A 15583-nucleotide genomic window follows, 5' to 3' on the forward strand; every position below is an offset into this window, starting at 1 on the left:
AAGAAAAAAAAAGAAAAAGAAAGTATGAAAGTAGCTACAGAAGATGACAAACCAAGACCAACCCATGCTGTTAAGACTTATTCCTCTTGTACTAAACTTCCCCCCCACCACCACCACACCACACTTCCAAATACCTTTAGGTCACCAGCCTCAGGTTTTTCAGTCTCTGAATCGTCATCTTCCTACAAGACAAGAATTTACAGGATTAAGCTTAAAGAGCAGGTCTGGCAAGTTACTGCACTTTCAGCAAAGGGCTTGCATACAGCAGCCCAGCAGAAGTCCAAGACCCTTTCCGCACAAGTTAGTTTTGCCCCACCCACTTACAAACGGAAAGTTCTACAGTCATGGAAAGAAGTGTGTGGGGGGGGGGGTCGGGTTTATTTTTGTTTTGTTTTTTTTTTAAAAGCAAAAGCATCACTAAGTAGCAGACAACCCCCACAGAACTCATGCAACTCCTGAATGCTCAAAACTAGACGATAAGAAGCAACAGAACTGAGGGGAAAAAAAAGCATTTGTCATTTCATTATTCTGACTCCTCCAGTTTTGGGGGGGCTTTTTTGCCCTTGCCCCTGTTCAGCAATACTCACAGAAAAAGCAGCATTTGCAAGACCTACTGTACTCCCAAGCACACATCAGCAACACATACAGGACACAGCTTGCCTGCCATCCAACCAAACATGCAGGCTTGGCAAGGGTCTGGCCTAGCACCAAGTTCCGAAGATCCGGTGATGCCAGCTGACACCGCATCTTTCTTATTTGTACAGTGCTTTATTTGCAGCTCGTAACGTGAACTTGTACAGAATGGTATGATCGATACTCAGGCGTTTTAAGTACCGGTCTTCATTCAGTTTTTACTTATACCCAGAAATAAGCCGAAGAGCTGGGCAAATTTCTGCCCCATGAGAGCTTAAAAAATTAAAGTCAAAACCTCTTGAAAACTTCTACACCATCTCAGAAGTAAGCTACAGCTCTGGTCCCAACTGGTAGTTAAGCCTAATGTTCCATTGCCCCCTCAGCTAGCTACTTCACTGGGGATCATACAGAGTTACTTATGTTTCTAAACATATATACATACTCTGGGTTCAAAACAAAATTTGAGGAGCAGAAAGAGTTTTTCATGCTCACACAACTCAGCAGAATGGTTTTTCCTCCAAACCTCACCATTCAATTTCAACTTTGGCCCCAAAACAAGAACTTGGTGTTTCAGCTTTGAAAGAAAAACAAAACAAAAAAAGAGTGAGATGATTACATGCAACTGAAAGGAAGGGTTTATAATGAAGTGGCCACCGCAGGGTATTAGCACATGAGCAAGTTCTGGCAAGGCAAGCTAGAGAGTGATCATGCAATAGTGTCAGTAAGTTATAAGTTTCTGAATTAACATGCATATCCCACAAAAGTAGGACATCACATCCCTCTTTCATTCCAGTTACTCTCTAGCTTACCTTTCTGAAACATGCACATGTGCCAATAGTTCAGGTTTATCAGTCAAAGTTTAATAAAAGTGTATAACTAAAAAAGTAGTACCAAGTAAGCTGGTGCTCAATCACAGTTGAGATTCCCTTCCCCTCCACACTCCCCCTTAGTAAAAAGATAAGTCACTTTTCAACAGAGCAATAATGGATCGAATCATTCATGTTAAAGACAGGTAACTGAACAGATCCAAAACCCTACTAAAACCTGACAGGGAATGGCTCTGAAACTAAAAAACACGTTACAGAAAAAGAGAGGCGTTTCAATCATGGCCAAAGTAGCTAACATAAGGACAGGTGTTTAGGTAAAAACTCAAGACAAGCAGAGTCCAACTCGCACTGCTTTCTAAAAACAACTCAAAAATCAATATAAGCTACTAGCACAAGCAAATTCAAGGACACTCTCGATTCTGGTCAAAAATGCAGGAAATGCACATTGCTCTGCTGCAACAAGACTAGGTAGGAAGCACCCTGGGTAACAAAGTCCAAGCCTGCATCGATCTGCAGTGTGAGTGACTACAAATACATGCCAGAACTACGGGCTAACCACTAGAGTAACTTGACCGATCACCATTACCTGAACAGCATCTTGCAGCTCCCAGATGATGGATAGCTGAACCTACACTAAAAATCATGCATGCAATAAAAATACCCAGTCTATGTGCCTATTTGTTGATGCTATACATAGCAGTTCTCAACAACTATCTGGTTCACATCTACCACTTTCTTTTAAACTGAAGAATTCCCGTTGAAAGAGATTCTAAAAGTCCTGGAGGAAAAAAACCAAAACATCATATATAAAAATAACTGAAGCAGTAAAAAAAAAAAAAACCCACACCCACCCTCGTTACATTACATTGCTGAGCATCCAGGATCTACTCCTAGAATCTGGCTATCTCTTACACCTTCTCAAAGTAAGAATAGAACAAAATCAAAAGCAAGAACAAAAACCAGACTCTTTTCTGCTACTGGTGAAAGTCAGTAATAGCACAATAGCACCTGGGAGAAACATTGAGTTTCTCATAAGAGACTAGTCTAACACACACAAAATAGATTTAAATGAAAAAGTAGTATAGTAACAGAATCTCATTTCCCTCCTCTGCAGAGTGGCCACAAAAACTAAAGTGAGGGCAAGATGACATATTCCTACTGTTGTGGCACGCACAAGGTTGATGGGAGAGAGAGGAGACAAGAACTCCTCTGAGAAGCCTTCTTGTTTTGCTCCAGCAGCCCCATGACAGAACTATTTATCCTTTTGTGTGTTCTAGCCACACTCGTATACAGTGAACTTCATGCCCTGTTCCACAACACACCAGTTATCTTGGTATTGAGATGCTATTAGAGACATGCCATGCATCTGTGACAAACAAAAGCCACTCGAATCTAGACAGGACACTGCTACATCAAGATGAGCTGATGTAGTGAGTGAGTCAAGTTATACACAAAAGAATAACTCAAGACATTGCACAACTTTATTCTTTTTAATCCTCCAGCTGCTCATGCAACACTGTGTTCCTCTCACAGAATTCTAATAGATGCTATTTCTACTTAAGAAATAAATTATATTTTGGATGAGTGTTGACCTATAGCAGCCTCTTTTCCATTAAAAAAAAAAAGTCAAACAGAGTTAGTAACAAGCAACATGAGCTATGCCAAGCTGTTGATGGGTTTCAAAGTGAACGTCTCCTACTTGAAGACAAATGAAAGCGAATGAAGGTGTTCAGAAAGTGCTGAAACCCACACCAGGAGTCGGAGCTCCCAGGTTCCAGCTGGGGCTGCTTGTCGGGGCTTTCCTCGGAGAGCAAGGCCCTGCGAGGCGCCCAGGGGCTGGGGCAAGCCCTAGGAGCAGAGAGCTACTTACTGACTGCCTGCTGTTCTCATCATCCTCCTCCTCGTAGCCGTCCTCGTCGCCATCCAGGCGGGTGAAGTCGTCGTCTCCGTACCCAACCGAGACGAGGCCTCCTTTCTCTCCTACAGGGGGAAAGGGGGAGAAAGCCATGAGGAGACGGCAGCGAGCGGGGCCTCGGAGCGGCGGAGGCCCGGGCCGCGGGGGGCCCCTCCCGGCCCTCACCCGTGGCCGCTCCGCCGTCGCTGCCAGCCGCCCCGGCCTCGCTGTCGGACTCGGGGTCCGAGTCCTCGGCGTAAACCGCCAGCGAGGACAGGACGCTCCGCTTCGCCGCCGCCATCTTCTCCCTCAGCCGGGCGGGCTTCCGGCGCGCGGCGATGACGTCTGCAGCACAGTCGCCATAGCAACGCCACCCCCTCGGCCCGCCTTAAGCAGGCTCCCGTTAATCCCCGGGTCGGCCGGGGATGCTCCAGCCTCGGCGCAGGGCGAGACCAATAACCCCGCGGTAAGCGAAGTGGGGTGTCTAGGGGGAAGGGGAGGATAAAAGTGCGCGGCCCGCTTTTAGTGAGAGGGGCTGGCCCTTTAAGGGGCTCTTCTGACGTCATCTCGCCGCGCCACGCCGCGGCAGCACCTGCCGGACCCTGAGCAAGTGCGAGACGCCGGGGGTCGGGGTGGCGGCGCGGAGGGATACGGGGATGGCGAGGGGCCGGGGGGGGGGGGGGCGCGCGGAGGGATACGGGGGAGGGGGGCAGCACCCGGAGGGGCCTCGCCGCCTCGGGGAGGGCCCGTGCGGGAGGGGCGCCGCGGGGTCCCGTGTGCGGGGAGCGGGGAGCCGGGCGGGGGGGGGGGGGCGCCGGGCTGAGCGTCCCCTCCGCGGCCTGTTCGCAGCGGCGCCAGGATGGGCGAGGAGCGCGGCGCGGGCAGGGCGCGGGCGGCCCTGCGGAAGGTCTTCGGCTTCGAGGCCTTCAAGACCCCCCTGCAGGAAGGGGCGACGCTGGCGGTGGTGGAAGGTGAGGCCCGGCCGCGGGAAGAGCCGCCGCGCGTCCGCGGAGCCGCAGGAGACGCTTCGCCGGCGCCGGGAGGGCGCCGCTGGCCCTCCCGGCCCTCCCCGGCCCGCGGGGCGCCGCGATGGCGCAGGCAGCTCCCCGAGCACGGCGTTGCCTCTGCCTCTTCCCCTTGGCGCTTGTTTCGAAAACCACTATTACATCAACCAAAAAAAGGGGAACGTTGAAGTGCTGCGTTGCTCGTATCTCCGCTAGAGGCATCCGCTGGCACGGTCGTGATCAGATGAGGTTAAAACTATTGCACTGATCCATTTGCAGAGCAAACCTGTCTTTATTATAGATGGAGTAGACACAGTTGATACCAGCAGAAGATTAATTTGCTGCTGAAGCTCCTCTCTGTTCTCTGAATCATGCAGATGTTATCAGAAACATATGACTGTGCTGGTGTTAATGTATCCGCCAGCCTCCTGCTGTTGGTTGGACAGGCAGCTCGCACACACGAACTGACAGCTCTCCTGGCAGATCTCGTAATGCAAATCAGAACCGTGTCAAACTCGGCATTCAGGATATAGTTACACTTTTCTTCTATTGCCAGCAGTTGTACAGAGGTGCTATTGATAACAGACCTGCCAGAAGTGTGTTCTGTCAGCAGGGTGTCCCTGCTTCTTAAATAACACTGTATGCATTGGCATCTCTCTGATTTGAAGCGACTATTGTTTGGCACTGTGGTGGTTACTAACTAAATAATATTCTCCATGTGTTTGAGAGGTTTCCAACTCTTATTACAAGGGATCTTTCTGGGATAAACTTTAATAGGATGTGATAAAGATCTGTCATGGGACTGGTAGTTTGGTAACTTGAAGGTCTGTCAGATGAATGAAAGCAGCTCATCTGGAAGAGAATTAGCATGAATATGGATAAGTTGTTTAACTGTTCTTTGTCTTGGTTTCTGTATATCTTCTGGTGCTGATGTAAAGCTGTTTCTCAATGTTTACAAAGTGATCGGAGAGTCTCTGAAGGAAATATCGCAGGCATGCAAAGTATTACTATGCTTTTAGAAACTAAAATGAAGCATCTTTTTGTTGGTATGCCACAAGGTACGTGCACAGACAGGCCACTAATGCTGTTTCTCACAGACTTTGTGCCCGTCCCTCCAGACAGCTCTGAGAAGTTGCCACCATTCAGTAGCCTTGAGCTTTTTCTGTTGTCTTTGCAGGCAAGAAGGATGTCTTTGTATGCATGCCCACAGGGGCAGGGAAATCCTTGTGCTACCAGCTTCCTGCAGTTCTGGCAGTGGGCATCACCATTGTCATTTCACCTCTGATTGCACTGATTCAGGTAACTGTCTCCTGTTAGCTGTGGAAAAGCAGACAGTGAAGGGGGTAAGGAAACTCCGGAAGCACAGCTGCATCTTGCCTTTCTGTCCAGAAGTCTCTGCTGTTAGCCTTTCTCTGGATTCTCATCTTGATGTCCTGGGTTTTTTTCTTATCATGGTGATAGGTGAAGAGACTGCTGCTTAGCTGCATAACAGCGTAACTCTGGTTTAATGTTATGCTATTCTGTAGAAGGTAGGACCGTGGCAGGTCTCTTTCACAAAGTTAATGCTATGAGGTTTTTCTTCTTTAATAGTAACCCAGTGGTTATTGTAACTGATCCTTTCTCTATTTTCTCCACTTACCTTTTACCTCCATATGGCAGTGTGCTCTACAGAAGCACCAAAGTCAAATACCTCAAATGGACCAAACTGGATCTTTCCCCAGAACAAAACTGCCATTTTACCTATAAAGTAATAACTCTGGAAACAATGAAGTTGCCTTTGAAGGCATAATTTGTTCTGCATCAAACTGTCATTTCGTTGCTGTCTTTCTTTCTGTCATGGGAAGAAGCTGGTTTAGCAGAGCTGCTCTATTTTCCCTTTTCCACTGTTTCTACTGTTTGCTGTTTACTGGGGAGAAATGCTTCCCTGCAAGAGCAGCTGTAGCATTACTTAGACTTCTGTAAAGCATCTGATTAATACTGCATGACATCTGGTGTTGTAGGTTGCTGTTTTGTTTTGTTTTTTTAATTCCTCTCTAATCTCTTACAGTGCACGTTAAGGATTAAGAACAGACTTGGTGACACATCTCAGAAAGCTGTTATAAATAGTGAATTCTTTCCAAGTGAGAGAATTTCTAATTAAGCTCCAGGGGAGTTAGTAGCAGTTCCAGCACAGGCAGTATTTTTATCAGTGAACTAGAAGTAAAAAAAAAAAAAAAAAATACCACTGGTAAGGTTTCCAGGTGAAGCAGAATGTGTCAGAGTGATAAATATGCTGAGATGGGCTCAGTGAATCTTAGGGAACAGAGCTGGAGTGAACGTTCAGAGGTTGTCTCATCCAGCCCTTGGGCAGGGTGGCTATGTCTGAGATGATCATGACATATTTCAGTGTAGCCAAACTTAAAGAGCTTGATCTGTTTAGTTTCTTATAGGGAAGACTGAGAGTTGACTCTGTGAGCAGAAAACAATGGATATTAGCAGCTTCTCCAATCTAGTGTGTAAGACCTGGTGAAGATCAGTGGATATAAACTGAATATCACATACCTTGAAATTAAAAATCAGGCATGTGAAAATTTAGGAATGAGAGATAATTAATCGCTGAAAGCAACTACTGAGTGAACTGATGAAGTATCCATCCTTCGGGATTATTCATATCTTTTGAAATGTTACGTGCAAGTCAAGTGCATAGCTCCATGCAGGGACAGGCAGATGAATTTCTACGTCCAGTGTTCATCTGAATGTGATCTCATGTTTCCTTCTTGATTTTCAAGGCCCAATTCTCATCCAGACTCAGTTCTGTTGCAGTGGTGATTTGCCTGAGCCTTGTATTTTGTCTTATCTCAGCTGTGTTTACAAAGTTCTTTAGTAACAGAGGACATTTTGTTCCAAAATATCTAAAGGATGGTGTTATTCTTTTTCCATGTATGACTTGATAGTGTAAATCCTGAGATGCGTAGGTGGCTTGTTTCAACTCGCTCTGGATATGACAAGGTATTTAGCACGTATGCAAGTTATTTTGTATTTTTCCTGATGATGTTTGCAAGTGGCAAATTGACAGTCTTAAAGTGCATGGAGACACAAAAATGCAGGTGGATGATAGAACTGAACAGATCTGGTTACAATTAAAGATAAAGACAGCTAGAGTTGAGGTTCTAAATAGCCAGATTGTATGTGGATATTGTCTTGAGACTCAGTCCTGGAGGTGAAGTTGGGGCCCCATCTGGATCTCCCCAGTAGTCTTTTTTGGTGATAGTTGGCTTTACTCAATTCCATTTGCTTTTCTTTTAATTCATTTATTTATTTTTTATTTAATCTAGGACCAAGTGGATCACTTGCTGGCTCTGAAGATCAAAGCCTGCTCTCTGAACTCCAAGCTTTCTGCCCAGGAAAAGAAGACCATCCTGGCCGACTTAGCAAGCGAGAAGCCCCAAGTAAAGCTCCTGTACATTACCCCAGAGATGGCAGCTGCCTCCTCCTTTCAGCCCGCTCTGAACTCTCTGGTGTCCCGAAACCTCTTGTCCTACCTGATAATTGATGAAGCTCACTGTGTCTCTCAGTGGGGACACGATTTTCGACCTGATTACCTACGGCTGGGCACCTTGCGCTCTCGTATACCAAATACGCCATGTGTTGCCTTGACTGCCACTGCCACCAAGCAGGTCCAGGAAGACATTGTGGCAGCTCTTAAGCTAAAGCAGCCTCTTGCCACCTTTAAGACTCCCTGCTTCAGATCTAACTTGTTCTACGATGTGCAGTTCAAAGAGCTCTTGACTGATCCATATGCCAACTTGAAGGATTTCTGTCTGAAAGCGCTTGAAGTGAAGAACGCCAGTGGGGTAGGTTTTACATTTGGGGAAAAAGGCTGAATTGAACAGAATATTCCTTAATTATTCAGTGGTCAGTATAGCCCTGACAGGTCTGTGATGAGGAAGGAAGTAGTTCCTGGAAGGGAAGTGTTCACATATGTTTTGTAGTTCTTCTAAAATAAGTAAAATGTGAAGCTGTGTTCCTTTCAAACAAAAGCAACCTCAGAAATGGATTGCTCTAAAAAACGTGTTCAGAATACGTGAATAGCATTTGTCTCTTGGTTTTTCTTCTCCAAGCCAATCAGGGTGTGTTTGGTTGTGTTCTGCTCTTTGTATAGTGTGGAAAAATACAGTAAGGGTGAACTGAAGCACTTGGAGTGTTGTATTGAATTTCCTGCTATAACACTAATTTTCAGAGTAACTCTCAGCCAGTCAGTCATCAGTTTGTTATCTGTAAAGCGGAGAGAGACTGCTTCTTGCCTTGTACGAGTGGGAGAGGCCTGAGATATTTAGTCACTATCCTTTCGGCCTCATAAGGAGACTCTGTCTGGTTTACTTCTGTGCTGCAGCAGTATCATTCAGTTTTTGGGGAATCGGCTTGGAAAAGAACTGAGTCTTATGCTTCCCCATTGTCTCTTCTGCACTAATGACCGCAGCTTTGCTGATTGGCTTGGGACAGTGTCCTGGATTTTCTCTCCTGTCTGCACAGGTATACTCCGGTTGTGGCATAGTGTACTGCAGGATGAGGGATGTGTGTGACCAGCTGGCGATTGAACTGAGCTACCGAGGAGTGAAAGCCAAGGCATATCATGCAGGTACTGGAAGCTGCATCTGCATCTCTTAGAAACTGGTAGAACTGAACTGTACCGCCTTTAAGGTGTGGGTCAGGGCTAGCTAGACAGCAACTTTCTAGGCATGGTCTGCAATATATCTGACGTTGAAGCTGACAGGTCCATGACGGAAGCATGGGGCATTCCACAGAACGGCATTCCCTTCACTCCAGAACTTTGACTTTTGCTGGATCTTGCATGGCCTAAATATAACAACAGCTTCTGCCCCAGGAGGATTCTGGATTTTCCTCTCTGAAGTAGAGTCAGCTGCTGATGTCTTCTGCTTGGTCCCAGGCCAGTTTAAACATAGGCAGAGAGGAGGGTGTATATCAGTCTGTTTTTAAGTGAGGGAGCTGACTTGCAGTGGGGGAATGGAGGAGGAAGAGAATACTTCTACTTCCCCTTCAATCCTCTTGTTTCTTTTTTTCTTTTTTCTCTTTTCCCTTCCCAGGGCTGAAGGCAGCTGACAGGACTTCAGTCCAGAATGAATGGATGGAAGAGAAGATCCCAGTTATTGTTGCAACCATCAGTTTTGGAATGGGAGTAGACAAAGCAAATGTCAGGTGTGTGAGGCTGGGTTTTGTGCACCATGAGAAACTGACACCTGAGCAGTGGGGAGGGAAAGCCTCCATCTCTCTGTTACCTGTCACATCTGACTCAAGTGCCCGATGAACACTAGCTAAAATCCACAGAAGCAGAGCTTGAGGTTTTCTACCTTAGAAGCAGCAAAAACAAACATGGAGAGGTTTTGTAAAGAAACTAAGAAAGCACCAGAGCTCATCTGTGCTAGTCATCCTGGAAACCAATAAAATTGGAGGAATGCTTGTTCTTACCACACTCTCCAGGGTTTCAGCAAGAGCCATCCAGACACAATCACAGCTGCCCCTTTCACTTCTCTTGATGCAATAGTTGCCCTCAGAAAGCAGCGAAAAGGAAAATTTCACCTAAAATAGTTTGCACACCCTCTACTAAAATAGTCCGAGCCAGTTCTTGGAGATCCCTCTTTGCAAACTGCAATGAGGAAAAAGAGCAGTTCACAGACAACAATAAGCATTCTAAAATTATTACTCTAGTCCAAAGGTTAGAAACTTTGCAAATGTTTTCAGTTGCTGTTCTTCTGGGAACTGTCACCATAATTGCTCTGTGTTACTAGAATTCCTGTTATTATCCTTGCACCACATTATAGCTGGGCTGTGTTAGTGCTGTAAGATGAGATCATTTAGTAGATGCATCATTTAGTAGATCATTTAGTACATTTTGTAGATTAACCCAGCTGCAGCTCACACAACACCCCATAAGGACCTGATCTCCTGTGCTCTAAAATCCACCTGAAGCAATTGCTTTGAATGCCATGGGAGACGAACAGGGCATCATTGAGATGATCACATCAGTTAACAGCTGTGCCATCTATCTGTCTCTGTCATTATGCTGACAGATAACACGTTCCCACAGCAATGATGGACTATTTTACTGCTTAACTCAGGTTACCCAACAGTGAAATGAGAAGTCTTCCACTATAGCAGCATGAATTATAGTGACCTGCTGAAATTAGTCTCTGCCCTGCTCAGTACAGCGGTCATTGGAACAGCAAAGAGTAGCTGAAATGCATGGGGCTGAAGGAGAGTGAAATATAGCTGAAACATCCTTGTAACCTAGATAGTTTCCAAGGAATGAAGTTAAAGTGACTATTTACAAGCAGTTTTTTAATAGTTAAAAGTCTGTTTGACCCTGGCAACAAGGCACTGCTGCTTAGCCTTGACTGTACGTTGGCAGAGTTTTAAGCTCTTATTCATGCATATGTTTTCAAGTGTAAGATCAAGTCCGACGAGTTCTGGAGGTGACTTTTCAGGATGAAAGGGGAAACAGAGGTGTTGTCTCTTGTTTGATAGAATCAGATCCTCTCTACTGCTACTTCAGCTTTGCTTGAGATTATTTATTAATTCCTTCAGTAAGCTGCCTGATGGAGAAGAAATGTCTAGGGTCCTGCTGCCTCCAGGCTGGCCTGTTCCTGGAGTGTTCATGTCTGGAGAAACATGTTTGCTTGATTTTTGCCATTTGATTTTTTGCCACACCTGTCTGTAGAATACCTGCCTCTGGGACATGGTGGCTTGCAGAGATTAAAAAGGATTAGCTCTGGGGCAGCCTGGTGTTTAAAATATTGGCAGCATCACTGGTCTGTAAAATGCTGAGATCTCTCAATACAGGTTTGAGCTGAATTGCTGAATATTCAAGTATGAGCAGGTTTAAAATAGTCTTGCAGTGCTGTGTTCAAAACTTTCCTTGAGAGATTATTTATCATTTAGTAATGATTCGTAGTCATATCTGCTGACTGGGAAGGATGCCTTCATCTACAAGGGACCTTGGTGAGACAGAATTTCCCATGCAGACTTTGTTGGCAAAGAAGCTTCTTTTTAAAATCAAATATTTCAAACTGTGTTCTGTAATGTTCAAATTGTGTTCCACAAAATAAATAGGACTTGTTAATGAGTGCTTTATTTTATGGTAAAATATTGCAAACTCCTTAAGTCAGTGTCCTTATTTTCATCCTTCAGAGTTGTACAACTGTATGCGTGTTTGGAATATGCATATGTCCATTCTCTTCCATCCATTTTGAGTGACATCCTGCTTACATGGTGTTCACATGTACTGGATTTTGTTATAGCTTTGCTGCTTTCCTGTGCGCCTCAAGTGTTAAGAAGTAATAAATGCCTGCATTCAAAATCCTTTGCTCTGCTAAGCTCTCTGTCTTTCATACTTCTGCTGCCTGATTTTTACTCTATTGTTGATGTCTATGAACAATGCAACTGTATATGAAGCTATCTGAGAAAACTGCAGCCATGTGCTTCCTGTTGTCTTATCGCATGCAGATTTGTTGCCCACTGGAATATTGCCAAGTCAATGGCTGGATATTACCAAGAATCTGGCAGAGCTGGGAGAGATGGGAAGCCATCCTGCTGCCGCCTCTATTACTCTAGGAATGACCGGGATCAAGTCAGCTTCCTGATCAAGAAAGAGCTCTCTAAAATCCAGGTAGGATCTGCAGAATAGTATCCACCAGCCTGTGTATGCTGGCTTTGCTCAGATCTGGTTTGCCTCTTGCCTGTAGTAATGTCTGAATATGCAAAGATGAAATGATTATTTTCTGGAGCTGCAGGTGTAGCTGTTGGCTCTGGAGCTGTCTGTAACCCTGTTTCAAGGGATAGCAGAAGAGAGCAAAGCAGGGAGGGAAAGGGCTGCCAGACCCAGCTCCAGCCCTATTAGAGAAGCATGGGCGAGCAGAAGTGATCTGAGCAGAGAAAGGGGTGGTGTCTGTATCTGTGCTGCCTTGCTCAGCAGGGTTAGATTTGGTTGTCACTAGAGATGCTATACCTGTTTCTATTTGAATTGAAGACTATAGTTATTGTCCCTCTCTAATTCCAGGAAAAAAAAGGCTCCTTGAAAGAGTCTGACAAAGCTGTGATGACAGCCTTTGATGCCGTAGTCAACTTCTGTGAGGAGCTGGGGTAAGTGCATTTCTTTCAAACGCTGTTTAATGTTGGGGAAACAATGTCATTTCCCTCCAAGGCACTGTTATGGCTGAGATCTTTCTGTAACTGCATGACCAGGAAAAAGAAAATAGTGAATGAATCACCTGATACTTTTTGTCTTGACCAAGCAAAAGTGTCACTTAGACATCTGTTACTCACTCCCACCTCTGAGTTAACTGAGATATTGGTCTTGGAGTCTGATAAGTAACATGTTGACGTTAAACTATGATTCCTTTGGCTATGAATTTTAATATGTTTTAGCTGTGGTGGAATGACTTAGTTCCAGTTGCCTCTGTTTTGACTCTCCTCCTTTGCCACGTCTCCTGTAAGGAGACGGACAGACAGGCTAAAGACCATCACCATAGGATGGAAGCATTTAGCTTTAATGTTTCTCTAAATCTCAGGGGCTCCACTCTGCAAAATACTAGGTATCCTTGATTCTCATTGACCTCAGAAGGAGCTGATGGTGCTTAGAACCTTTCAGAAACAGGCTCAAATTATGGATGTGCCCAATCTAAACGCAGACTAGCATCTGCAACGTGTTATTCAGATTTAATTCATGACTTGTAAGCTGTAATTGTACCAATTGCTAGGCTATGCTGGATGAGACATCAAAGCTATAATTTTGCCAGTAACAGAGCAGTGTGTGTTCACTAAGTGAAAACAGTCAACACTAGTCATCTTGCTTTCAGATCTGCATTTAGTTTAATCTTTCACAGCAGCATCTAAGGTGGCTTTTTCAGGGTTGATGTGGCATGTGTTTCTCTTCTGATGCCTTGGTGAGCATATTCTCTCTTTCAGGCCATGTTTGAAAAACAAATCCTGTTTTTATGGGGTTGTTCTGTAAGAGTCTTACTTGTGCTGAAGTATGGCACAATGCTGAGTAGCACTGGGGCATCTGAGGTAATGTGTTTTTGTCCAAAGATAAGGCGATTTGAGGAAGTAGCTATTAGGATGCTTCCTGCTAGAAGACTTTGATCCACTTAGGTAAAAACCTAAGCAGCTCTGCTCCTTCTGTTGCATGTCACCTACTCACAGCAAGAATGGCCAGATGGCTGCTTGTCTGGGTTTTATATAATATGAGGCATCTGTGTCTATTGGGTTAGATGCTGATCCTGGAAATGTCTCAATATCTGTTTTTTCTGGGTCCTTACACAGGTTGTCAATAAAGTTAGTTGTGATAGTGTTGTCTTGGAATAGACACTCGTGCTGCGAGAACTGTGTTAGATCAACAAACTAGCCTTGCATAAGCCAGAAGTAGTTACAGGACATGCCAGGGTGGTATCCTAGTGAGGGCATGTGTTGGGATCCATGTAACCATGTTACAGCATCTCCCATTTCATATATACAAAAAAAAAAAAAGGCAAAAAAAGCCCTGATTATTATTTGTAGTGAGGATCTTCACTAGAACTGGGCTGCAGTAGTGAGGCAATGCCTGAGAGGGCAGAGAGAAAACAGATTCTCCTGTGCTCAGGTTAATAGAGAAGGAAATAGTATTTCACTGAGTACATAAGAGAAAGATTCCTGCTTCTTGCCATGCTACTGTGAGGGAAGCTCACTGACCTAGTTAAACTCAAATGCTTGCCCATCTCTCTTCCCTCTCCCAGCTTGTTACCTGCTTACTACCTTCTGATATGCCACAAGTCATCCCAGGGTCACATATTGCAGCAGTGTTGTCTGGATTTGTCTCTTCCTTGTAATTGTACAGGAGACTAAGATGCTCTTTAAACCTGAAACGCTGATCTTGCAAGATTCTACATAAGAACAAAGACAGACTTATATTCTGATAGGCAAGTTTTTGCATGGTATATTTAGGCTATTGCCTGAGCATGACAGGAGAATAATTGTATGAGCTGCTTTTGGAGAACAGACATTGAGACAGAAAGGTCAAGTTGAGCTTTTGCTGGTGAGTCTCCTGTTGCCTACTTGTGAGGCAGAAGAAAACATGAAACTGCAGCAGTTGGAGGCATCTTCATCAATTTTAGGTGATGGCTGACCATTTATCATCGCTACCCTGTGGTTTTGCTTGAAAGATGAAAGTCAGGCAGAGACTCTGGCATTCGGCTAGTCATGCAGTTCCTGAATACGATTGCTGAATGTATTGCATTCGCTGTGGATTCGCAGAATAACCTGCTAGCGCTAGTATACGGCTCTTGATGCAGGATTGCTGCATGGGGAGAAATAACCATCCAGGGACAGAAGGTGAGAAAGCTTTCTATGAACAACACAGTAAGATTGTTCCTGTGCTGACTCTTGCCTGGCTGCAAGGCTTGAGTACTGCACTCAGCCTCACTGTTTACACACAGCTCTGCTTTTGCTTTGGAGATGAGCAGCACCCAAAGATGGCAGCAAATAAGAGGAGAGCAACAAAGATGAGACAGAAGGCACCAATCACCACTAGCCCCCCAAGAGCCCAGTCACTTGTTATAATCCGTCTCTTCAGGTCTTCCAGAACCGAGGACTCCTCTTGTACTGATGACATGGTGGCTTCTGTCCTGCCAGAGTTAGACAAGAACAGCATCAGATGTTGATGTATCCTCTCTGTGCCCTGAGCAGAAATAGCCACAGTCCCTAAACCAATATATGCACAAGTCCTTTGTGCCTGCAGGCATCCCTGTTCCAAAAGGTAGAGTCACTCTTCACAGAATCTGGAGCATAAACCAGAAGGAAGATAGCTGAGGCCTTCTTAGCAGTCATATCTACAGAGAAGTAAAGCAGAAATCTTCCGGCCTTCCAAGATTTTGGTAGCTGAGATTTGTTTTAATTGTAGCTTATCAATATTTTTAATAATTGAGTGCATCTCCCAGCATGAACCCTTCATCTCTGGGAACTGCACAGCCTACACATGACAGACAGGTATTCAATGGGAGAATCTGGTTGATACCCTTGGAAAGATCTTTAAAAATGAAAGCTGGGCACTCTTGTGAATTCTTAAGTCCAGTAATAATTTAAACTGGGATCTCAGTGGGTTCTACACACTTACTCTTTCATTCACCGATACTTTGCATAATGACCCAGCTGTCAGCTTTCTAAAGAACATCCAGCATCTCTTTGCAAGCATCTTG

The 15583-nt window shown here is 44.9% G+C and overlaps 2 protein-coding genes across 4 annotated transcripts in view; one reads left to right on the forward strand and one right to left on the reverse strand.

Moving 5' to 3' along the window:
• The window catches only part of SAP30BP (SAP30 binding protein), a 32171-nt gene extending 28487 nt beyond the window's left edge, over positions 1 to 3684 (reverse strand). Inside the window, exons 1-3 of the mRNA XM_067308228.1 lie at positions 3541 to 3684; positions 3331 to 3440; positions 135 to 182 (exon numbers count right to left, since the gene is read on the reverse strand). Of these exons, the coding sequence (XP_067164329.1) occupies positions 135 to 182; positions 3331 to 3440; positions 3541 to 3655 (273 nt within the window). The 5' untranslated portion in view covers positions 3656 to 3684. The remainder of the gene's footprint in view (positions 1 to 134; positions 183 to 3330; positions 3441 to 3540) is intronic.
• A 267-nt stretch (positions 3685 to 3951) lies between these two features.
• RECQL5 (RecQ like helicase 5) overlaps positions 3952 to 15583 on the forward strand; it is a 41747-nt gene continuing 30115 nt past the window's right edge. For 2 of the 3 annotated variants that reach the window (XM_067308549.1, XM_067308548.1), the window contains exons 1-8: positions 3952 to 3964; positions 4204 to 4325; positions 5536 to 5657; positions 7673 to 8191; positions 8871 to 8976; positions 9443 to 9554; positions 11859 to 12021; positions 12412 to 12494. In XM_067308549.1, coding sequence (XP_067164650.1) covers positions 4214 to 4325; positions 5536 to 5657; positions 7673 to 8191; positions 8871 to 8976; positions 9443 to 9554; positions 11859 to 12021; positions 12412 to 12494 — 1217 coding nt within the window. In that variant the 5' untranslated portion in view covers positions 3952 to 3964; positions 4204 to 4213. Of the gene's footprint in view, positions 3965 to 4203; positions 4326 to 5535; positions 5658 to 7185; positions 7347 to 7672; positions 8192 to 8870; positions 8977 to 9442; positions 9555 to 11858; positions 12022 to 12411; positions 12495 to 15583 lie in introns of those variants that run through there. The other variant, XM_013944092.2, reaches the window with a different exon arrangement.

This window comes from Apteryx mantelli, chromosome 19, assembly GCF_036417845.1.
Source record: "Apteryx mantelli isolate bAptMan1 chromosome 19, bAptMan1.hap1, whole genome shotgun sequence".
In the NCBI taxonomy this organism is placed as follows: Eukaryota; Metazoa; Chordata; class Aves; order Apterygiformes; family Apterygidae; genus Apteryx; species Apteryx mantelli.